This window comes from Scatophagus argus, chromosome 11, assembly GCF_020382885.2.
Source record: "Scatophagus argus isolate fScaArg1 chromosome 11, fScaArg1.pri, whole genome shotgun sequence".
In the NCBI taxonomy this organism is placed as follows: Eukaryota; Metazoa; Chordata; class Actinopteri; family Scatophagidae; genus Scatophagus; species Scatophagus argus.
In genome coordinates this window covers 16,666,016-16,690,666 of record NC_058503.1, presented here as the reverse complement: position 1 = coordinate 16,690,666, position 24,651 = coordinate 16,666,016, and the positions used below count along the sequence as shown (strand labels likewise).

Below are 24,651 nucleotides of genomic sequence, written 5' to 3'. Positions count from 1 at the left end.
GTGGAACACATTGGTCGTGTTACTGTCCTCCTGTATGCACTATTTGTTTGCAAACCTTGCACGTGGTAAATTGCTGCTCCGCATCAGACTTTTTCAAACCAAACCAGTTCTCACTCAAAAGCAAAATAGACTATTTTACCAGAATACTGACTATCTTGCTCTGAGGATTGGGTTTTAGTTTGGTTAAACTTCTGTTCCCCACTCACCGATACATTCCTCTTACTCCCTCTCACTCCTTATGCAGTTACTTTCCTCACCTTATGCTCTTTTTTCAATATGTCTCTTAACTTACCACTTACCACAATTTTTTTTCTTTCTTGCTGTTTTATCAACATATAGGTTTCAATTTTTTTTTTAATTTTATCAAGAAGTGAATAAAGTGTTACAATATGTTCATAGAATTTAACTGTTAATTTTTTGGTTATTTGTACAACACACATGGAGTGGAAAAGCTTACTCTTTTTAATAATATCATCTCCTCTGCTCACTTGTCAACTAGTTTTTGCACACTTTTATTTGCAAAAACACCTAAATTAACTGTTATAGCTGACTCAATATGTGGATGCAATTTTTAACATCAAAAATTGTATTTTTTCCGCATAAGTATCCTGTGGAGTACAAATACTTCTGGTTGGGAATGATCCACATAGAAGATTTCCAAGCATACCTGGTGCAACCTGCAGGAATAAATTACCTCTGATGAATGCATGCTGATGAATGCAAAGACTGATGTTCAGATTAACCTCATCATAAATTTAGATAGATAGATAGATAGATAGATGAATTTAATCATTCCCGAGGGGAAATTAGGTTTTCATAGCAGTCTGGTATATTTGAAAACAATAAAACACACTACGACACGAAATACTGAGTATAAAAATAGAATAGAGAAAAAGAATGAAATACACTAAAGGACACTTGTGTGAAAATAAATAATAGTGAAACAGTATCGGGAACAGTATTGGAGTGTAAAAGGTGACAGGTAGATTTAGTCCAGGTGTGTAATTGTGGCTCTGAAAGAGGTAGATGAGTTGTAAAGTCTGATAGTAGTAGGTATCAATGATTTCCTGTATCGTTCCCCGCTGCTCTAAGGAACGATACAGGAAATCATTGAGAAGAGTATAAGACATGCTGTATGATGCCTGATGCATGCATCAAAAGAATCTACATTAATACTTCGATGTGAGACAAGAAAATGATTTATTGATATTCAATATCATATGCATTAAAGTTTAGGGAATACATTTTTTAATCTCAGCAATGGTTACTACACTGAAAATACACACAAGAGCTGATGATGATTGTGTACTACACACGTTTACCACTGAAAAACTGTTTAATTCTATGTCTTATTTTTGTCAGCTTCAAACCATAGATGAGAGGATTGATGATTGAATGAGAAGAAATTCTATCGCCATAAAATTCTGAACACTTTGTGATAAGTTCTTTGAGCCAAATCTCATGTACAACAAATCAAACAGCAAACACACAACAACAATTATCAAACAGAATAAATGTGGCAGACATGTTTGCATAAATTTGCTCTTGTTCTGTTTGGATCTTTGGCATGTTCTGATCAGATATGCATAAGACCAAACAACAAACATAAAATGGCCAAAATAAAATGTGTAATTAAAAGCTGGAACAATAACATTAGCTATGGAGGGAGAACAAGCAAGTTTACCAACCAACGTATTAACACAGTAGATTTTTGGGATGTGTGAGCCACATAACCTCAATGTGGATGTCGTTATTGTGCTCAGGAAGAGCAGGTAAAAGGGAAGAAGCCAAGCAATAACCACAAACACACAAATTTTTTGTGTGGTCATCACAGAGTGGTACGCCAGAGGTCGACAAATAGCCACATATCTGTCATAAGCCATTAGCACCAGAATGGAGAAATCAGCACCAGCTGAAGAGTGCAACACAAACCCCTGCAGGAGGCATCCAGCATAAGAGATGACATGAGTAGTAGACAGAAGATCAAGGAGGAATTTGGGGTAAAAGCCTGCTGTCCCGTAAAGTCCGTTGATGCAAAGATTACAGAGGAAAATATACATGGGTTCATGCAGGCTTTTATCCACAATAATTGTCACAATAATGGTCACATTAACCAGCCAGATCACACAGTAACACAGCAAAGTAAGAGCAAAGAGAATAACTCTGTAGTTTGTTGTCCTACCTATCCCTGAAAGAGTGAACATCGTAACTGCTGAAGCATTATCCATTATTTTGAAAGCTGTACACGTTTCGATATCATTCTAAATCTGACACAAGCATTTCAGTGCCACAGAAAAAAGAAATTGCATGTACAAACATCCAGCGCTGTGTCTGTCCTTCCCTATACGGACTGAACTGTGGTATCAGTTTATATCCTGCCAGAACAGCAGTGGATAATGAGCCCGTCGACGATGTAATTCAAACAGACCAATCAGTGAGCTGGACAGGACAAAACAAATCACAACACAGATAAGATTGCAGTTATTGTCACTCAAAGCAGTATAAACCTAACCCAAACTAACCACAGAAATGGAAACAGGAAATAAATTAAAGTGGAACATGCCGGAACAGAGGAGCTGTCACCATAGACATAATAAAGAGCAGATGTCGCATCGACTGCTACTATCTATTGCCGCTGACGAGCCGTGGGGCCGCCAAACCATATTTACACATGCACAAAGTTGCTAATGAAAGTTTTAATTTTGAATTTTTTTAATCATGAAAGTTTTTTAAATTTTTTATAAATTTTCCCTCAAATCCCCCAAAAGACTCTTTACTGTGGTCTTTGCTCTCTTTTCTCTTGCCATGGTGTTCTTCTCTCGTTCCAGACTTTCCACTCTTGAGTCTGGCCTTAAGAGAGGTAGGAGAGGCAGGCAAGGCATAGTCATGATCCTAGTAGAAAGAGGGATGGACATGGTTTGATTGTCTCACTTCACACACATCAATTTGACACCACTAGAGTATGACCCACATTCTTTCTGATAGTCATCACCTGTCAAAGCCATTGCCAGCACTGTGTGTGTGTATTTGTGAGTGTGTTTAATATGAGTGGCAGCAAATAAGTGAGATTTTAATATGTCCAGGACCATTAGGATATGATGTTTAAAACAGAAATACTCACATCATTAGGTTGAGGTTGTGGGTGTGAGGTTGCAGCAATTGGGGCCTCCTGAAAGGCTCTTCTGAAGGTAGTCTTGCCCTTTTCTGACTGAAATGAAGAAGCATAATGCTTGAAAAGTACTACTACTACTACTACTACTACTACTACTACTTTCTAATGTCTTTGTCTTTGGGAAACCTTCAAAATGAAAACAGGAAATTTGGGAGAAACATTTTTCAAAGGAAGTCAAGCTTATTTTCTACCTTCTTGTTCCTATTTTTCTATATTCTATCTTCCTATTTACTATTATTCCTATTTACTACTTCTTCATATTGTCTTCCTTCAAATGTCTTAGAACCTTTCTTCAACAGAACTCCTATTTTGATGTTGATAATGAACCAAAGCTGCTGAAATTGTGAGTAAGCTAGTTTGCAAACTCTTCTACAGTCAGATGTTCTGTTGTCTGATTTTGCTGGTGGACATAAATACAGTACAGTAATATTCTATTCACAAAGTACAACCAATAATAATGTTCGGTCTTACTTGTGAAATGTAATCCCTCGAGCCCTGTTTTAAATAGTCCGCCGATTTGGACAGCAATACGCCACACAGTGCTCAGGCATATTGCGTCTGTGATAGTTTACGGTAGAATGAGCGGTTCAAGATGGTGGCCGCATTTCTCATTCCCCGCCAGCCAATGCGGCATCTACTCTTTATTATGTCTATGGCTGTCACCCTGTTAGTCTGTATAAAAAGAACAAAAATGTTGACATAATCTAATACAGCAGCACACTCTTCAGTCAGTTTACTACTTAAAGTCTGCTGAGGTGGTTGGAGCTACTTATTCAAATGTCCAGCAGGTGTCTCTGAAGTGCAGCTTAACTTTAAAGAGTAACTAAACCCTTAACCACTTTTTCCTCCGAAAAGTCAATTTAAATAGATATTTAGTAGTGTTACTGCTCAGTTCAGGTCTAAATCATCACATTTTATCTTGACATTTTCTTTTGCAGATTTGGATTAAATCTGAGTTTGAGTCAACTGCTGCATTGTCACTCAACCTCCAATAAAAGTAGTGTAACAGCATGAAGTGGGACTATTCTAAGTACCAATGAAATGGTAGTCAGTTATAAGTCAAAACTTGTGATGTCTCTTGATATTAGTAAATGGCAGTAACATTAAGTTGATGTGTCGGCTTGCAGCGTATCTCTGCATCTGTCTGTGTCTTGTTTGCTTGCTAGCAGCTGCCCAAACTGTGACTTTTGTGTCTCACTTTTAAAAGTGAGAGCGAAATACAGCTAAGTATTCTGTTTGATAAGCGCCCCTGGAAAATGGTATTTCTGAACTGCAGGCTGGAAGATAACCTTGAGGCTTGTGAATATACGTTCGAGTGCACATTCATGAACTGAAGCTCACTCTCTGCCCACACCCCCCTTTCCAATGACTAGTCGGTCCAGACAATATATATGCAGGCCGGTGCACATAATGTCAAATCAGAGACAACGACTACCTAGTCTGTCAGCCAATGTTCAGTTACAACTAAATCAGCTTGAAGGATAAAAGTGTTATGATGGCATTGATGAGACAGCACTGTTGGACAGGGTCATCATAATGTTTAAGAATGTCAACAGAATCACGTCATCAGTTCACATGTGTGTGCGTGTGTGTGTGTGTGTGAGAGAGATAGAGTGTCAGTATTGTAAGAGTTTAAACGTTTACCTCATGAATTAAAATAGACAATTTCTTGAATACTGTAGCTTGATTTTCACATGCAGTTACACAATGCTGGCAGTGAGAACAAGGAAGTCAGTAAAAAAAAACTTTGAGTGCCTGGTGCATTTTAGTATCCACCAGCCGCAGTGGCAGGTGGACAAAGAAAGGTTCATTTCCAGCCCTGCACATCAAATCACTATTAGATATTCAGGCAGTCTCAGAGAGCATTTGAGTGTAGTCTGCTGTGTGTAAAACAGCTTCTGTAAACAACTACTTCTTACTGTGATGTGACACTTGAACAATAGGAAGTGCCAACCATCCTTTTCTATGCTATAGGTTTGTGTATCTCACTTTTACACTCTCTTTCAGGAACCCCCAACTCATGCAAAATAACTGGTGCACAGGCATTATGATCAGATACAGATTTATTTAAATTTAGTTGGCCTGCTTTCCATGCCTCAACTTGTTCCCTCTGAATTGCTTCCTGCCATTCTTCACATGCTGTCCTGACACTTTTACTTGGAATAGTGGTAATGTGTAAATGTCACACGGTTGGCTGGTTAACAGTATTATTATATTTAATGGATACTTCTCTCAAATCAAACACATACACAGATTTTATTTTGTGCAGACCAACTCATGACTTTTGTCTAAAAAGAATACACACAAAACTTTGAATTCGATTTCTTATTTTTGTCAGCTTCAAACCATAGATGAGAGGATTGATGATTGGAGGAATGAGAAGAAATTCTATTGCCATAAAGTTTTGGATATTTTGTGACATCTCTTCTGAACCAAATCTCATGTGTAACAAATCAAACAGCACACACACAGCAAAAATTATCAAACAGAATAAATGTGGCAGACATGTTTGCATAAATTTGCTCCTGCTCTCTTTGGATATTAGGCATGTTCTGATAAGATATGCATAAGACCAAACAACAAACATAAAATGGCCGAAATAAAAAGAATAATTAAAAGCTGGAACAATAACATTTGCTATGGAGGCAGAACAAGCAAGTTTACCAACCAAAAAATTAACACAGTAGATTTTTGGGATGTGTGAGCCACATAATCTCAATCTGGATGTCGTTATTGTGCTCAGGAAGAGCAGGTAAAAGGGAAGAAGCCAAGCAATAACCACAAACACACAAATTTTTTGTGTGGTCATCACAGAGTGGTACGCCAGAGGTCGACAAATAGCCACATATCTGTCATAGGCCATTAGCACCAGAATAGAGAAATCAGCACAAACTGAGGAGTGCAACACAAACCCCTGCAGGAGGCATCCAGCATAAGAGATGACATGAGTGGTAGACAGAAGATCAAGGAGGAATTTGGGGTAAAAGCCTGCCGTCCCATAAAGTCCATTTATGCATAGATTGCAGAGGAAAATATACATGGGTTCATGCAGGCTTTTATCTACAATAATTGTCACAATAATGGTCACATTAACCAGCCAGATCACACAGTAACACAGCAAAGTGATAGCAAAGAGAATAACTCTGTAGTTTGATATGCCATTTAAACCTGACAGAGTAAACATCGTAACTACTGACACATTATCCATCACCAAATTTCACAGATTATTGTCTTTCAGATGTCATTTTAATACTGCACAGATACGAAATAGCATTTGCACAACCTAATCTGTTGAAGAAAAAAAGGGATGTTCTGTCCTGTGCCTGCCCATCCCTAACCTGATGTGTTACCATTCATTTATATTCTTTTCTGGCCTCACAGTCAGTGACGTTGTTCACATGAGAGTTCAAACTTCTAAGCAATGATGGTGGAGTTACTGCCATGGAAGAGAAGACAGCTTGAGTAAGTACATAGATGCACAGCATTAAATTTAGACATTTTACAGCAAAGTAATCTGAGACTGTGATAAAACTAATCACACTGTAATCACATCAGTCACACTGTGATTTCAACACTCTACATTAAGCTGTGACTCAGTTGACTCTGCACATTAGTTGCTTTATTTTGTGAGCACATTTCCAGGTGGATTGTTTTTTATCAAGGAAACATGGTCATAAGATCCAAATGTAACATCATGTGGGAGTCAGTGCTAACAATACCAAGCTAGGCTAGTTGTTGCCCACTTTTTGCTTGAAATACAAACTTGATAGTAAAGGGTCTCACTTTATATAAAAGAGACTCTGGCTACATTGGGGGTGGGGGGTTAGCACAGATACTAGGTTGGAAAAGGTTTCAGGGATTTCAGGTTGAGCACTAACCAATGTGTTTGGTAAAGTCAGTGCTATCTACAATAATATGTTTGGTTGGTAAAAAAGCGGTTCAGAACCTTAAATGTAACTAGAAATTGTAAAACTACCAATACTTAAAAACCGAAAGGACCAATTCTCAACTTTTTACCGAAATAGCATGTAACACAAAATACTAGATTTCTATTAATATGCATCTTGGTTGGATGAAGCACCACAATGCCATTTCGTTGGTACTCAAGAGTATCCTGTAGATACAGGATACTTTTATGAGTACAAGGATCATCTGAGTAAAATATGTTGTTGTGATGAAGGAAAATCCACACTGGGTAGCTTTATTCATTCAAGTTTATGAAAAACTTCTATAACTATCTCTTTTACTCACATAATCAAAAACATTGGTCTGAAGCTCAATTCCTTGGCCGTCAAAACCATGGTTGCAAAGTGAAAATGATTTTTAAAAAAAAAAGAGCAAAAGAAAGAGAAAACTTATCATGTGACTCAAACCCAAGTCTCCTGTGCAACTCCCTCACTCACAGCACTTGCAGTACTGGCCTCCCAGACTTTCTCAGTCCTTACTCCATGAAGGCTAACTTCTCTCATTATATGGTTGCAGACACTGTACTTCCAGTTGTAAAATTGAGAGTATCCGAAATGGATGTAAGCTCCCAGTACTTTACTGAACTGAAAAAAACAGGATTATACTGACCCTACCTGGTCCTGCTGTGTAAATTACAAGTAACCAAAGAAGCTCCATCACAAAGTTGTTTTAAAAGCATCAGCCAGCCAGTGGGTGAATCACTATGACTGAAATGTCAAGAAACTGTATCTTCAAATTTTATTTATTTATTTACTTATTGCGTGTCTTTGATAGCAGATTTTCTTAAAGTTCAAACCAAGTTGTGGATTGTAAAAATAATATTCTGTGTGCTGATAAATGAAATACTTTGTCCCTTCTGGAAGAGGCACCATGATAAGGAAATCTCTGGGTTCAGACCGTTAAGTTTATAAATGAACATGTTAAGTATCACAATATCTGGTTGGGTTAATTCAGGTAGTTAAAGTACACAAGTATATGGGTGTAAATACTGTTTTATATCATAAATACATCAGGATGGGACAGGGACATTGCAGTGGAGAAGAACAACCCTTTTTTTTAGCAGAGCTTTTGTTTCTTGAACTGACTGTACAAACTTATGGTTTACAATGCTCTGAATGCATTACATACAGGGGCAAAGAGGAAGACAAATATGTTCAGTTTATTCACATGTCTTATGCAGCATACCAGAACTACATTGAACAACATGCCAGTTCATCATCAACAAAAGCTGAAAAGTTAAATGCTTTGTTAGTCAGTATATACTGAGGAACAGACTATGACATCCAACAGACATTTTCAGGAAAACCTAAACCCATGGTATATCCTAAAAACAAAACACTTTTTGCACATTAAATGGAATAAGAGTTGAAACCTGCCAGAGCTCATTTTCTCTCGACATAAACTAAGCCCAGAATTCTGTTTCGTATTTTGGTCAGTTTAAACCCATATATTAGAGGATTCATGACAGGAGGAATCAGCAGAAACTCTATTGCAATGAAGTTTTGAAGACTTTGAGGTAAATCTGTAGAGCCAAATCTCATATACATCAAATCAAAAACGATTGCCATTACAAATGTAATTAAAGAGACTAAATGGGGCACGCACGTTTGCATAAACTTTGCCCTGTCATCTTTGGATCTCACACAGGTTATGATAAGATGCATATATGTCCAGATTATGAAAAACCCATGTGACACATACATGAAAATTGTAATGTACGCAACTACATTGTTGGAAAAGGTGTCAGCATCAGGGCATGCAAGTTTAACAATTATCCAGTTCACACATAAAAGTTTCTTAATGTTTCTACTACATAACTTTAGTTTTGATGTCAGCACAACATTGATGGAGAAAATGCAGAGCGGTGTAAGCCAGGAGAAACATACCAGCTGTGAAAGCCTTCTCTTAGTCATGAAGGCGTGGTAGTGCAGAGGTCGACATATAGCCAGATATCTGTCATAGGCCATAACTGCCAGAATGGACAAATCACAGCAAGCAAAAGAGTACATGACAAAAGCCTGTAAAAGACATCCTTCATATGAGATTTCATGAGAAGAGGACAGCAGATCTAAGAGGAATTTGGGGTAGAAACCTGTGGTGCCATAAAGTCCATTAATGCAGAAAGTGCACAAGAAAATATACATAGGTTCATGTAGGTTTTCATCTAAGATAATGATCATGATGAGAGCGATATTAAAAACCAAAATCACACAGTAACACAGTAAAGTGAATGTGAAGAGAGTTAGTCTGTAATTCGTGGTCTCATTTAACCCTGATAGAATAAAGCTTCTTACAGTAGAAACATTATCCATTATCAGAGACCACCTGTCTCCACAGTTTCTGCTTTCTCAGTGTCTGAGCCTACAGAGCATGTTGTCGCACTCTGCTGTTTACTACCTCCACACTTTCTTTTAGCAACAGCTTTAGCTCCAACAACAAAACACCTGGGAATTCAAACCCTGTTTGCTTCTTTAGCAGCAAATGATCCAAACAACCAGCTAATGAGTCTAACCAGCATCAGCACTGATTCTTGATATAAAGGACAAAACATTAAAGACATAGAAAAGTCTTACTGAGGTTAGGAATATATCAATTCATAATAAATGTACTCAAATGTTACATCTAAAGGAACTGTGTTACATTTATTTAATATTTTAAAAAGAATTTAAAAAGAATTTTTAAAAATTGAGGCTCTGCGTTATTATACTCCAGAAAGCAAGATAAGTTAAACATGCATTCATCCGTGGTGTCCTCAGTTGTTCTTATACGTATCTTTTATTGTATTGCTCAAATGCTATTCCATTCATTCAACAACCAGAGAGCATTGCATTTGACTTCATCTGCTCTCATCTGCCCCCATCTCTTCCACCTCTCTTCACATAAAGGGGCTGAAGCTTCAGCAACAGTCTGGTCTGACTGGGTGGAAGGCTGAATGGATGACTTTTGTCCAAGTGCCACATGCATGAGGCCTCACCTGAGCCCATGTGCCGACAAACAGCAAGGGCAGTTTTAGCAGAATACATATTGACCAGTAACACAATAGTCTGTCTCTGCACCACAGGCATGTCAAACGTGTTTTTTACTTGCATGTCTCATGTAACAACAGCTGATGATGATGGTGTACTACACATGTTTACCACTGAAAAACTGATTCTGTTTTCTATTCCTCTCGACTTCAAACCATATATAAGGGGATTGATGATTGGAGGAATAAAGAGGAATTTATTAGAGTGAGTGTTCTGTTTAGCTTAGCTTTAAGATTCAGAGCGTCAATTAAAAAAGATTTGATGCATTTAATTTAATTTATTTCATTGCATTTTGCTTAAATGGGAATATTAAAAGCACAGTACCACCACCTACTGACCGATTCTAGTTTAGCAGTCAGTGTTTTGTTAATGTTGGATAAAAACTTTATTCAGGAAGTGAGAACAGAGTAACAATGTAACATGTTTGACATGTTTGTATACATCCAATTTAAATTAAAATAGATGATTAACGTTAGCCTTGTAAATTCTAATTCATATGAATGTCTGTGGGAAGCAAAGCATGCACATTTATCAGTTCAGGTTATAAGCAGTGGTTACAAGCTTGCCACACATTTGACTTTACAAACTGCCATGATGGGTATTATCACAATATTCTAGTTAATCTAAATTTAAGGAGACATCCTTTCTTCGGTGGGAATTCTTTTTAGTTTGATGTTTTAAGCATAATATCTTGACAATGTGTCTTCTAATTTCTGGTAATTTAAGGCCATACACAAGAGGATTCAGAAATGGAGGGATTACAACAAATTCTAGTGACAAAATCACAGCCACAAATGGATTTATCTTATCAGGATTTTGTCTGCTCAGGGCTGTATCACTAAATGATGTGATGGAATAAATCATGAACGAAACAACATGTGGAAGACAACTCTGTAATACTTTTCCCTTGACCTCTGCTGACTTTTTCCAACAAGCAGCCACAACTCTCAGATAAGTGTACAAGATAAAACCAAAGGGAAGGATGGCTGCAATTACAGCCCCCAGCATAGCAACAGTACTGTTAACACCATTTGTAACGCATGATAATTTTACAATATTCCAGCTGGCACAGTAAACCTTATGTATGTTGTTACCACAGAGAGGAAGCCTGACAGTTATATTAATGCTTACTGTAAGGAAAAAAGTTGGACAAACCCAAGCAGAAATTGCCAGTGTATAGACAGTTTTAGATGTCATCTTTCTGTGATAGTGTAAAGGATGACAAACAGCAACATACCTATCATATGCCATAATGCTTAGAATAGTCATTTCATAAGAAGCATAAGTGTAAACAACAAAGATCTGCGTGAAACAAACTGGATGTGAGATCAAATGAGTATCAGACAGAAGGTCTGTGAGGAATCTGGGGAAGAAACCAATAGAACCATACACAGAGTTGACAGATAAAAGTGCAATGAAAATATACATGGGCTCATGTAGTGTCTTGTCCCATAATATTATCCAGATTATAAGAAGATTTGCAGACATAATAAAGCTGTAGAGCAGGAGGCAAAAGACAAAGGCTGGATAACGATAGTGCCCAATGCTCATGAACATGGTGAGGTTAAAGTAAAAAGGGAGAGAGATGTTGTCCATTCTCTCGATCAAAAGGTCTCACAAGGCATGTATATGTCTCTTCTTGTACAAGCTCTTGTCACTGTTAAATAAACTGAACACACAGCATCATTGAAAGAAATGAAAAAAAAAAAAATAGATACCAGTAATCTTTGTTTTGCACTTTGGTTTAGTGAGATCTAAACACAGATAAAGCACATCTGTTAGTTCTGGGACGTGTTCAGCATTTTATTTTGTCCTGACTGGCTGAAGTGAAGTCATTATTGCACCCCTAGAGATTCTGGAAACAAATGCATTTGAAAGTTTCTGTTCAAGCATTTCTTTATGGCCATACTCGTGGCACGTCTCTATGGACTGTTGGTCTGTTAGTCAGTAAGCCCTTCACATTTTAAGCTTAGCACTAGCATCAGGTCAAAATTTTAACTTGTCCAATATTTCAGTTTTTGACCATTTTTCAACAGCTAAACCATTCATGAACCTCAGCTGTGCTTTGTGTTTAACAGGAGCAGCCTCCCTCTCCTGTCATAATCCTGATGGACCTTTCAGCATTTTACAATGTGAATGGCCAGATCTTTCTTCCCAACCTCAAAGAACCAAAAGCCTTGGGCTTTGCATTCTCCCTAGTCATATCCTACCTCAAAGGCAACACTTGAATGCAGTGGCGGGCCGTCAAGGCCTTCTCTGGTGGCCTAAACACTATCAGAAGCACTGACCTACATTTACAATCTAAATTCTAATATTTGTTCCATGAAATTGTATTACTTTATTCCCAACAGTTTATTCTCTTCATTTCGTAGCATTTCTCTTGGCTGCACCGCTTCCAGTACGTGTTTGTGGATGTTCGATTTTTGTTCAATCAGATTTCAGCCTCTGTGTGTTGCCATGTCAGTCTAATCTGCCCAGGGCCTTCAGAATCAGTAGTGTTGGCCCACGCAATTTAGATTATATTAGTCATTGACTGTTGTAGTGCTCCCGACTCAGAGTGCAAAGAAGCTGTGTGTGACACTGGCTATCAGCTATCCTTTGCTGCCAACATTTGTGCAAAAGCAAGTAATGCTTTGAGCAACATAAAGGTAATAAACCTGATAGAAAGCATGATCAGAATTATACTGTGGGCCTCTGTTTACTTTTAATCTGATAGTTTTGAAAACTAAACAGCAATGTCTTCTTCCAAAAATCATGACCTGGTTACTCATGATAATCCACAGTCCTTTATGTGAGCAGTTTCAGACATGAAAATAAATCATCTGCAGGAGGGTAGAGGTGGGGGGTGACATAGTTGAAACTTGTTCCAGTGAAGAGATACAGATACTGGGCATACCAAGAGAGATCAGTGAAGTGTATTTTGCTGCAGGAGCTTCTGGGAATTTTCCACCTATTCTTTTTGTTTCGCTTATTTTTTTAATTTATTTGGACATAAAACCTTCTTGTTCATAGCATTCCTGATATGAATTTATGCTGAACACACTGAGGTAGGACACCACAAAATTTTTACAGTCACACTTCAAAACCATGTGGGTTGAGAGTTTCATATTCAAGATTTTAGAGTTTTAATAGCTGATAAGGGCACCACATTTATTTGTCAATACAGATTTTGTCAATCATTTTGCCCTGTAGGTGGTTTAACAACATGGAACATTCACATGATCAGGCCAGTCTCAGCAGGTAATGGTCTACAGGCATTCATTTTTGTTTGATGTTTTAAGCATAATATCTTCACAATGTGTCTTCTAATTTCTGGTAATTTAAGGCCATACACAAGAGGATTCAGAAACGGAGGGATTACAACAAATTCTAGTGAAAAAATTACAGCCACGAATGGATTTATCTCATCAGAATTTTGTCTGCTCAGGGTTGTATCACTAAATGATGTGATGGAATAAATCGTGAATGAAATAACATGTGGAAGACAACTCTGTAATACTTTTCCCCTGACCTCTGATGACTTTTTCCAACAAGCAACCACGATTCTCAGATAAGTGTACAAGATAAAAGCAAAAGGAAGAAAGGCTACAATTACAGCCCCCAGCATAGCAACAATACTGTTAACAGCATCAGTAACACATGATAATCTGATAATATTCCAGCTGGAACAATACACCTTATGTATGTTGTTACCACAGAGAGGAAGCCTGACAATTACATAAATGCCTATTGTAAGGTAGAAAGTTGGAAAGACCCAAGCAAAAAATGCCAGTGTATAGACAGTTTTAGAAGTTGTCTTCCTGTGATAGTGTAAAGGATGACAAACAGCAACATACCTATCATATGCCATAATGCCCAGAATAGTCAGTTCATAGCAACCATATGTGTAAATAACAAAGATTTGAGTGAAACAAACTGGACGTGAGATCAAATGAGCATCAGACAGAAGGTCCATGAGGAATCTGGGGAAGAAACCAATAGTACCATACAGATCGTTGACAGATAAAAATGCAATGAAAATATACATGGGCTCATGTAGGGTTTTCTCCCGCAGTATTATCCATATCATGACAAGATTTGCAGACACAGTAAAGCTGTAGAGCAGGAGGCAAAAGACAAAGGCTGGATAACAGTAGTGTCCAATATTCATGAACATGGTGAGGTTAAAGTAAAAAGAGAGAGAGATGTTGTCCATTCTCTCGATGAAAAGGTCTCACAAGTCACTATATATGTCAGTTCTTGTACAGCCTCTTATAACTGTATACAAAAAATAGCAATGTTGGTAAACTAAATACAATGCATAATTGAAGTTTTTGAAACAAAAATAATACCTGTCAACATATTGTATAGAATCTAGATCTATGCAACGATAAACCACAACTGTGGGTGTTCAGCATCTTTTATCTTGACCAGCCTGAGAGTTATTACCACAGTAACTCATCTCTGGAGAATTTGGAAACTTTGGAGCTGCAGTCAGAAGGTTGCTGATTCAAGTTACGGTGGCAATCCTCAAACTCACTGGGGGACACCAGAGGTGAAGATTGCTGTCAAGCTGAAGAAGGAGTCCTACAGGGCATGGTTGGCTTGTGGGACTCCTGAGGCAGCTGCCAGGCAAAAGGTTGCACGGCTTGGGTAGTTACGGGAGCACAAAAGACTGGGGTGGTGGTCCCCTTTTTCAAGAGGGGCCACCAAAGTGTGTGTTCTAACGACAGAGGGATCACACTCCTCAGCCTCCCTAGGAAGGTCTATGCGGAGGTGCTGGAAAGGAATGTCTGTCTGTTATTCGTACCTCAGATTCAAGATGAACAATGTGGTTTTCGCCCCAGCTGTGGAATACTGGACCAGCCCTACAGCCTCATGAGGGTGCTGGAGGGGTCATGGGAGTTTGTCCAACCAGTCTACACATACATATACATCTATGTCTCTCAATGTATCCTGTGGAGGGTTCTCCAGGAATATAGAGTGGATGGCCTGTTACGGGCCATCCAATCCCTGTATTGTCAGAGTGAGAGTCTGGTTTGCACTGGAAGCGCACCTGTTCCCGGTTAGGGATGCCTGTTGTCATGAGTTCTTGCCATGAGTTCTTTTCATAATCTTATCTAATAATCTAATCATAATCTGGAAGAATTTCTTGGTGCAGTCAAGTGCAGAGGGAGTCAGGTTCAAATACCCCAACAGAGACCTCCAGCTCACACTGGGATGGTTTCCAGGTGAGGGACTGGGAAGGGGGGTGAGCACCTCTAAATCTGAGGCAACGGTTCTCAGCCAGAGAGGGTGGATTTCCCACTCAGGGTGGTAGGACAGTTGCTGTCCCAAATGGAGGAGTTCAAGTATCTTGAGGTCTTGTGAGGGTAAAATTGAGTTGGAGATTGACAGGCGGATCTGGACAGTGTCTGCTGTGGTGCGGACTCTGTATCGGTCTGTTGTGATGAAGAGAGAGCTGAGCTGAAAGGCAAAGGTATTTCCAGCTCTTCTGGAGTGGCAGAGTCAAAGCCCAGACCTCAAAAAAAAAAAAAAAAAACATCCAAGAGGGTGAATACTTTTTATTGGCACTGTATATTGTTAACACATGATGACAATCATCCATCCATCCATTTTCTATACCGCTTATCCGTCAGGGTCGCGGGGGGGCTGGAGCCTATCCCAGCTGACTACGGGCGAGAGGCGGGGTACACCCTGGACTGGTCGCCAGTCAATCGCAGGGCCAACACACAAAGACAAACAACCACACACTCCCACACTCACACCTAGGGGCAATGTAGAGTAGCCAGTTAACCTAATGTGCATGTTTTTGGTATTGTGGGAGGAAGCCGGAGTACCCGGAGAAAACCCACGCAGGCACAGGGAGAACATGCAAACTCCACATAGAAGGGCCCAGACCGGGATTCGAACCTGGAACCCTCTTGCTATGAGGCGACAGTGCTAACCACTGCACCACCGTGCCGCCCTGATGACAATCATGACAATCATATTAATGTTTACTGTAAGGTTACAGGTTAGAGAAACTCAAGCAAAAAATGCGAGTGTATGGACAGTTTTAGATATAATCTTTTTGTGATAGTGTAAAGGATGACAAATAGCAACACATGAGTCATATGCCACAATGCTCAGAATAGTCATGCCAAGAAAAGAGACAATGATAGAGAAACTATTTTTTGTGATATTTTATGATAAATGTAACCACTGGTAAACTTTAGCATTGTGTGGCTGGGAGTTAGTCTTCTCCTGTGATCTGGGAGACTTCCAGCTTTTCCAGAATTTGAAGTCATTTAAAGTCACATAAAATTAATAGAACATGGGAAAGTTAATGTCTGATGGAGCTTTACTGTAATTGATAGAGCAGCTTTTCAAAGATAATCAAATTTGATATTTCCTTTTATTTTGTTTTAGTCACCCTGACAATCTGTCGACATCAAGAGCTAAAGTAAGAGTTATATATCGAATATTGTATTTACTAGACTGAGACGTATTGGTGAAATATCATATTTATGCATAACATTTAATTTAATCTAAAATAGATGATTAACATTAGCCTCATAAACTATAACTCACATGAATCTCTGCTGTAAACAAAGCATGCACATTTATCAGTTCAGGTTATAAGCAGTGGTTACAAGCTTGCCACACATTTGACTTTACAAACTGCCATGATGGGTATTATCACAATATTGTAGTTAATATAAACTTAAGGAGACATCTTTTGTTCTGTGGGAATTCTTTTTAGTTTGATGTTTTAAGCATCATGTCTTGACAATGTGTCTTCTAATTTCTGGTAATTTAAGGCCATACACAAGAGGATTCAGAAATGGAGGGATTACAACAAATTCTCGTGACAAAATCACAGCCACGAATGGATTTATCTCATCAGAATTTTGTCTGCTCAGGGCTGTATCACTAAATGATGTGATGGAATAAATCGTGAATGAAATAATAAGAAGTTTGGGAGCCTATCCCAGTTGACAACATGTGAGAGGTGGGGTACACCTTGGACTGGTTGCCAGTCAGTCGCAAGACCAGCACATAAAGACAGACCATCACACACGCACACACATAGGGGCAATGTATTGACCTAATGTGTATGTTTTTTGGAATGTGAGAGGAAGCTAGGCTGGGTACCGAACTTCGGTTCTTTTATGGCACCGACCGAAATGTTTCGGTAGTACCGAGTATCACAATATGCCTCGTCTTTCGGTGCCAAATTTCAGTACCCAGAGGTTAATCACCTGATCAAGACCTGCTCATGCTGCCGGCGATTGGATCATTAGACACTGACCTGTCACTTGTTTGCAGCTGTGCTTTTGCACTGGAAATTATTCATTCTTTATTTTTTCTGTAAGAGAACTGAAGTGGAAAAATACCAAAGCTGAAAAACTGTAATGTAGAATGTAATTTTCTTTTTGTTGGAATTGATATTATAAAATTGGGATGGAAAAAAGTATCGTTCAGGAACCGGTATCGAAAATTTTTGATTGATACCCAGCCCTAAAGCTGGAGTACCCGGAAAAAGCCCATGCAGGCCGAGGGAGAGCGTGCTAACTCTGCACAGAAGGGCTCGCACCTAAGCCCAAACCTGGAACCATCTCACTTTGAGGCAGTAGCCCTAACCATCACACCATCATGCTGTTCTGTCCAATACCCACTTTATTATAAACCAGGTGATTAACATTTGCCTAATAAACTCTAATTCACTTGAATCTCTGCTGTAAACAAAGCATGCACATTTATCAGTTTGGGCTATAAGCGGTGGTTCTCAGCTTGCCACACCTCTCACTTTACAAACTGCTGCGAAGCATATTATCACAGTATTGTAGTTAACATAACTTAAGGAGAGATTTGTTGCTGTTTTATGGGAATTCTTTTTAGTATGGTATTTTAAGCATAATAGCTTGACAGTGTGTCCTCTAGTTTTGGGTAATTTAAGGGCATACACAAGAGGATTCAGATTCAGATTATTCAGATTCAGATTCAGCCCCTTTTGTTTGCACTTGTTCCTTTTTGAGTAAGTTATTTTATTAAAGTCTCCTTGTTCACAGTCTCCCTCGTGTTGGTGTGTGCATTGGTGTGTGGGTCCTCCATTTTGTAACTCCTAACAGTTTTCACAGTCACACTTCAATATCACATGGGTTGAGAGTTTCATATTCATTCATATTCATATTTTACATTTTTAATAGCCATAGTCATCATAGTTTAATAAAGCTGATAAGGACACCACAATTGTTTGTCTTTTTGCTGAGATAATACAGATTTTATCCATTGTTTGTCGCCGTAGGTAGTTTAATAATGCAGAACATTCACAGGATCAGTGCAGACTCAGTAGGTAATGGTCTGCAGACATTCATTTTTGTTTGATGTTTTAAGCATAATATCTTGACAATGTGTCTTCTAATTTCTGGTAATTTAAGGCCATACACAAGAGGATTCAGAAATGGAGGGATGACAACAAATTCTAGTGACAAAATCACAGCCACAAATGGATTTATCTCATCGAGATTTTGTCTGCTCAGGGCTGTATCACTAAATGATGTGATGGAATAAATCATGAATGAAATAACATGTGGAAGACAACTCTGTAATACTTTTCCCTTGACCTCTGATGACTTTTTCCAACAAGCAACCACAATTCTCAGATAAGTGTACAAGATAAAAGCAAAAGGAAGAAAGGCTACAATTACAGCCCCCAGCATAGCAACAATACTGTTAACAGCATCAGTAACACATGATAATTTTACAATATTCCAGCTGGCACAATATACCTTATGTATGTTGTTACCACAGAGAGGAAGCCTGACAATCATATAAATGGTTACTGTAAGGTTACAGGCTGGAGAAGCCCAAGCAAAAAATGCCAGTGTATAGACAGTTTTAGATGTCATCTTTCTGTGATAGTGTAAAGGATGACAAACAGCAACATACCTATCATATGCCATAATGCTCAGAATAGTCATTTCATAAGAAGCATAAGTGTAAACAACAAAGATCTGAGTGAAACAAAGTGGACGTGAGATCAAATGGCTGTCAGACAGAAGGTCCATGAGGAATCTGGGGAAGAAACCAGTAGAACCATACACAGAGTTGACAGATAAAAATGCAATGAAAATATACATGGGCTCATGCAGTGTTTGCTCCCTTGATATTATGCAGATTATGAGAAGATTTGCAGACACAATAAAGCTGTAGAGCAGGAGGCAAAAGACAAAGGCTGGATAACGCTGGTGTCCAATATTCATGAACATGGTGAGGTTAAAGTAAAAAGGGAGAGACCTGTTGTCCATTCTCTAAATCAAAAGGTCTCACAAGTCACTATATGTGTCTGTTCTTGTACAACCTCTTATTAACTGTTTTTAAAAATAAGAAAATAAGCAATGTTAATAAGTTAAATGCAATGAATCACTGAAGGTTTTGAAACAAAAATAACACCTGTCAACATATTTAGTAAGCTATAGCTCTATACACAGATAAACCACGACTGTGCTTAATGGAAGGTGTTCAGCATCTTTTATCTTGTACAGCCTGACACATATTACCACACTGATTCATCTCTGGAGAATGTGGAAACTTCTCCATTAAAGTTAAAGTTTATGATACACCATTTGTTTTTGGCTACACTAGCCACATGTCATTGGGGGGTGGCAATGTCAGTTATTTGGTAGGTAAGTCTGTCCACCACTTTAGTCCAGTCTGAAATATCTTAACATTTATGAGATGGATTGCCATAAAATTTTGTAGATATTCCTGGTTCTCACAGGATGAGTCCACCTAACTTGTCTTCCAACACCGACTCCTAGAAATTACATTTATATAGGTCTACAAGCAAATAGCAACAGCAAATACGTTTATAAGGGACAATTACGTTTTCTTTTAATATAATGAGGAAAGGCATGTGGCAAGAAGGAAATATAATGATAGAGAACATACACTGTATAGACAATAGTATTGGGCCACCTAACTATCACACCACCAACTTTAATGACATCACATGAAGCTATTGCAGGGGGTAGGGTATGGCGAGGCAAATGAATGAGGCATGCTTGAGCACTGCTAGCGTAACATGGACAGGTCTGTATAGAGGATGAGTCTTCACCAAATTAAAGCACAAGTTCCAAGGCAAAAGCAAGAAAATACAACCAGGGGTATATCGCCCTTGGCTTCACCAGTACAACAGTGGGTAATGAGGAGCGACCACAGTGTGTTGTGTATCTGAAAATACCAGCTTATCCATGCAGAGTTGCTGGGGTGGGTGGGGGGCTGGATCCTATCCCAGCTGGGGCAAGAGGTGGGGTACACCCTGGACTGATTGCTAGTCAATAGCAGGGCCAAATGCTCAACTCACCTTGTATAAAGTTGCCTACAGAGTTGCTCAGTGTGAAAAGCCGCACCCTGTAGCCCAGGAATTAATACTTCCTTCTGCTATTGATAGGGATTCAACTATGATAGAGTGGGGCCATGCAGAAAAAAAGTCTGAGAACCACTGCCCTAATGACTTGCTGATCCCCTTACTTACTTCTAGCACCACTATGAGGTTGACATACATATTTTTGTGAAATATCTCTACAACAATTGGGTAGAGTTCCATGACATTTGGCGCAGATATCCATAATGACCAGAAGATATACTTTAATGTCATACCTCTAGCTCCCCTGACGAGTTTCGGAATACCTCCTGGATGAATTACCTTGTAGTAGAAAAATTAATGGTTCCCAGAAGATGAAACCTACAGACTTTGTTGATCCCCTAACCTTTCCTCAAGGACAACCGGAAAGCTGATATTTGTGGTTTAACATTAAACGCGTCAAAAAATACTGGATGTTTTGATATGAAATTTGATAAAGACATTGATGTCCCCCACGGGTCAAAATTTTGAACTAGTCCAATACTTCTGTTTATAACTATACTTGCGAAATTAAAAATATTCCCATCATTCTCAGCTATACTTTGTGTTTCACAGGCTCCCTCTCCACGGTCGTAATCCAGCTGGACCATTCAGTGTTTGACACCATGAACCACCAAATCCTGCTCTCCAACCACCAAGAACTGAGTCATAGGCTCCCTGCTCACATCCTACCTCAAGTTGCAGTGCAATTTGGAGAGAGTCAAACTGTGGACAAAGTCAGGTTGGTTTCATACTTTCAAATGGTATCACATAGTCAGCGGCAATCACATCTGTTAGGAACACAGTCATGAGATGAAAAGATGTCACAACTGTTTTAGCAATTAATATATGGCTAATTGGAAAGTATACAGTATAATATAATAAAATAAAAATGCTTATGTTGGGTTTACGTTGTGTGTGAGAGCCGTAAAATCAGACATTTCAAAGCCATAGTTTATGGTGTATTGATCGATCGATTATATATACATATTCTGTTGCACTTTATTGTTAAAGGGTTTTGCAGTTGCACTCATTAACAAGCCCAATCAATGAGGATGATAATAAGAACAAAAATTTAACAGCTGAATATACTGAAATGTATTAAAGTGAAATAGAACATTAGTTTGGTTTAATGTATTTATTTCTAGTTTCAGGAATTGAAGGTCACTGACCCTGTTTGTGTGAATTAGTATCTTGACTGGCTCTCCAGGGTGGTCTTGTTTTATTAATTGTTCTCAGAGGAGAGTGGAGATAATGACCTGTTGAACACTTCTACCATAATTATTGTATGTACCCTTTGTAACTCCTCAAAAACAACAGCTACAGTATCCCCTCTAAGGTACTCATTATTGAAGTGAGGCCAGCCTACACTGACCAATGGATCATAATTAGGTGGCTGTAGTTAGCCCTGTTCCCTAAGGTCTGTTGTTTTCTACTGCGGCCCACCAGAGAGGTCCCAAGAGAAGCAGTGGGATCCATAACAATGATACCCATTACAGCAGCCTTTCATCATTTACGGTAAAGATATGCGAGTCTGTCTGGAGGTTGGTAGTGAAGTCATTTGCATTTCAGTATTGTTATTGTAAATTGCTGTCCATCAATCCCTCTGAGGCACAAGTTACACAAATAATATTTGCCATCAGTTTTGGGACGTGCAAACTTTCAAACTAAAAGTTCACCAGTTAGTTATTTCACGGATCAATGCCCAAGGAGAACAGTCTTTTCTGTTTCTGCTACAAACTGATATGATTTACGGTAGCAAATATAAAAACGTAGATGTAACTGAATTTTGCTAAGCACTTCCCCATTGTTTTTTTTTTAGACAGAGACATATACAGTGCATAGACACAACCAGTAAAAGAGGTCTGATTCAAGATTCAATTTAATTCATCATTGTACAACCAGGTTTATACAATTAGATGTCAGTTGTAGTCCCTTTACATTATTTTTCCAATAAGTTTTATGGGGGAGATTGTGTTGAAGACAGCATTCTGATGGAGGTGTTGTTATTTTCAAGATGTGCGTGTGTTAAAGTAAGTTAGTTAGAGTTAGTAAGTTAGAGAAAGAAGTAAATGATGCTGGGAGAGGGCTTTGTTGCTGCCAGAAATGATCATATAAACACTATTCAGATAAACACTGTTCAGAGTATTGCTTTACCCAGTAGAGATCTTTAGTCTGAGGTCTAAAATCACCAGTGTGAATATAAATGCCACCCAGCTAAGTTTTTCAGCACTGGAGGATACTGCTTAGTTTTGACATGACTATGAAGGTTATTATTTCATTTTAATAGCCTTTTGTGTGGCCGTGGTGATTCAGTTAGTCTTTCTTATCATTGATATTTGCATTTACAATAGGGACCCTCTTTGTTTTCAATTAGAAATGAAGTTGGATCTGGTTGGGAAAATACAAAAATATTAATATCCATGTGAATAAGCCTTTTCTTATCCATTCACTATTTTCAAACTAAGAATACAGTTGAAAATCTTTGATTATTGGGTGGTCTATGCCTTTCATGTTAGACAGACACAGGCCTGGATACCGTATTGTAGTAATACATTTGCCAACCTCTTTGGCATGTTGATAGTGTCTTTGGTTGGTTTGGCTAAATAAGTGATGAGGTATGATATATCTTTGAGTATGGTCAATATATCACAACATCTAACATAGCTCATATATGAGTTCATACCTAAAACAAGGCTTAAACCTGAAAAAGGGTTCATATCCTACAACTTTCAGGGCTACCCATATTCTTTTAAACTTAGTTTTATTTGTATTTTACAACATAAAGAAGTACATTTACAAACATAATAATATGAACTTACTGCACATACAGAAAAAGAAAAGTAAATTATGGATTAGAGGTCATTGTCACCATGACAGGCTGACAAAAAAGATACACGTTTTCAAAATATAGTGATATCAGTTGTGAGATGAGTGTCAGTTAAAATCTTTGACGTGGGATCATACACCGAAATACCATTCTTTTTCTAATTTTTGTCAGAATCAGTCCATAAATAACAGGATTGAGAAGAGGTGGAATAATAAGGAACTGTATGGCCATGAAGTTCTTTACACTCTGTGGCACAGATGCCGATCCATATCTAGCGTACATAATGTCAAACAGCAAAGCAGCTGTGACATTAAACAGACATAACAAATGTGGCACACATGTTTGTGTGAATTTTTTCCTGACCTCTGTAGACTTAAAGGCTGATCTTACCAGCTTCACGTACGAAGACACGATGAAGAGAACATGGCCACAGTAGAAACAAATAAAAATCAATCCAACTATGTCATTTGCTGCTGTTGAACTACAAGCAAGTTTGATGACTGACCAGTTCTCACAATAGAGTTTCTGTATGTGGGAACCACATAATTTTAATCTGGAAGTCAAAGATATCATCAAGGCTTCTGCACAGAGAGGAACAAGCCAGGACAAAGTGACCAACACAGCCATTCTTTGTACAGACATTACAGAGTGATACTCTAGAGGTCGACATATTGCCACATATCTGTCATAGGCCATAAGAGCTAAAATAGAGTAGTCAATCATTGCATAGGAGTATATAACATAGATTTGTAAAAGGCATGCTGCGTATGATATTACATAAATATCTGATAGAAGATCTGCAATAAATTTAGGATGAAAACCTGCGGTCCCATAAAGTCCATTGATGCACAAAAAACACAAAAAAATGTACATGGGCTCATGCAGGTTTCGATCCAAAATTATGGTTAAAATGAGAGATGCGTTTACCACTAAAATTAGACCATAACATAGTAAAGAGAGAGAGAAAAGAGTTGTTCTGTAGTTAAATGTTGCACTGAAGCCTGACAGTGAAAATACAAGCATAACGGATGCGTTATTCATTTTATAGTACTTTGTATTTTCAGAAAAAAAACTGCAAAATTGAAAAACAGTATTGAGAGGAGAGGATACAATACTTTGAAAAGCTCAAAATGTTCATTATATCTGTCCAGCTGAGTTGACCACTTTGATGTTAGAGGAGACTGTCCCTCCTTAAATGTGTGCTGAGCAGGATTTGTTGGTTTCTGTTTGTAAAAGTAACATTCAAAGAGGGCCCCTCCCTCCCCGCGTCAACAGTCCAGAGACAGAA

General features: G+C 38.4%; 7 protein-coding genes across 7 annotated transcripts; all 7 read right to left on the bottom strand.

The window, feature by feature from the left end:
• Positions 1 to 1,187: 1,187 nt before the first annotated feature.
• On the bottom strand, positions 1,188 to 2,367 carry LOC124067214 (olfactory receptor 4P4-like). Its single transcript, XM_046404369.1, is given in 2 exon segments — positions 1,188 to 1,394; positions 1,397 to 2,367. Coding segments are annotated over 2 exon segments (918 nt in total). The 5' UTR covers positions 2,229 to 2,367; the 3' UTR covers positions 1,188 to 1,308.
• Positions 2,368 to 5,447: 3,080 nt separating this feature from the next.
• LOC124066788 (olfactory receptor 52E8-like) lies at positions 5,448 to 6,422 on the bottom strand. Its single transcript, XM_046403552.1, has one exon. The coding sequence runs from the start codon at positions 6,378 to 6,380 to the stop codon at positions 5,448 to 5,450; it is 933 nt and encodes a 310-aa protein (XP_046259508.1). The 5' UTR covers positions 6,381 to 6,422.
• A 2,098-nt stretch (positions 6,423 to 8,520) lies between these two features.
• On the bottom strand, positions 8,521 to 9,450 carry LOC124067210 (putative gustatory receptor clone PTE01). Its single transcript, XM_046404365.1, has one exon. It carries the CDS (start codon positions 9,448 to 9,450, stop codon positions 8,521 to 8,523), a length of 930 nt encoding a protein of 309 aa, XP_046260321.1.
• A 1,270-nt stretch (positions 9,451 to 10,720) lies between these two features.
• LOC124067207 (olfactory receptor 142-like) lies at positions 10,721 to 11,760 on the bottom strand. Its single transcript, XM_046404361.1, has one exon. It carries the CDS (start codon positions 11,758 to 11,760, stop codon positions 10,783 to 10,785), a length of 978 nt encoding a protein of 325 aa, XP_046260317.1. The 3' UTR covers positions 10,721 to 10,782.
• A 1,618-nt stretch (positions 11,761 to 13,378) lies between these two features.
• Positions 13,379 to 14,359, bottom strand: LOC124066787 (olfactory receptor 10A6-like). Its single transcript, XM_046403551.1, has one exon. The coding sequence runs from the start codon at positions 14,357 to 14,359 to the stop codon at positions 13,379 to 13,381; it is 981 nt and encodes a 326-aa protein (XP_046259507.1).
• Positions 14,360 to 18,341: 3,982 nt separating this feature from the next.
• Positions 18,342 to 19,476, bottom strand: LOC124067206 (olfactory receptor 10A3-like). Its single transcript, XM_046404360.1, has one exon. The coding sequence runs from the start codon at positions 19,434 to 19,436 to the stop codon at positions 18,456 to 18,458; it is 981 nt and encodes a 326-aa protein (XP_046260316.1). The 5' UTR covers positions 19,437 to 19,476; the 3' UTR covers positions 18,342 to 18,455.
• Positions 19,477 to 23,474: 3,998 nt separating this feature from the next.
• On the bottom strand, positions 23,475 to 24,404 carry LOC124066785 (olfactory receptor 6N1-like). The gene has a single exon (XM_046403550.1). The coding sequence runs from the start codon at positions 24,402 to 24,404 to the stop codon at positions 23,475 to 23,477; it is 930 nt and encodes a 309-aa protein (XP_046259506.1).
• Between the last annotated feature and the right edge of the window lie 247 nt (positions 24,405 to 24,651).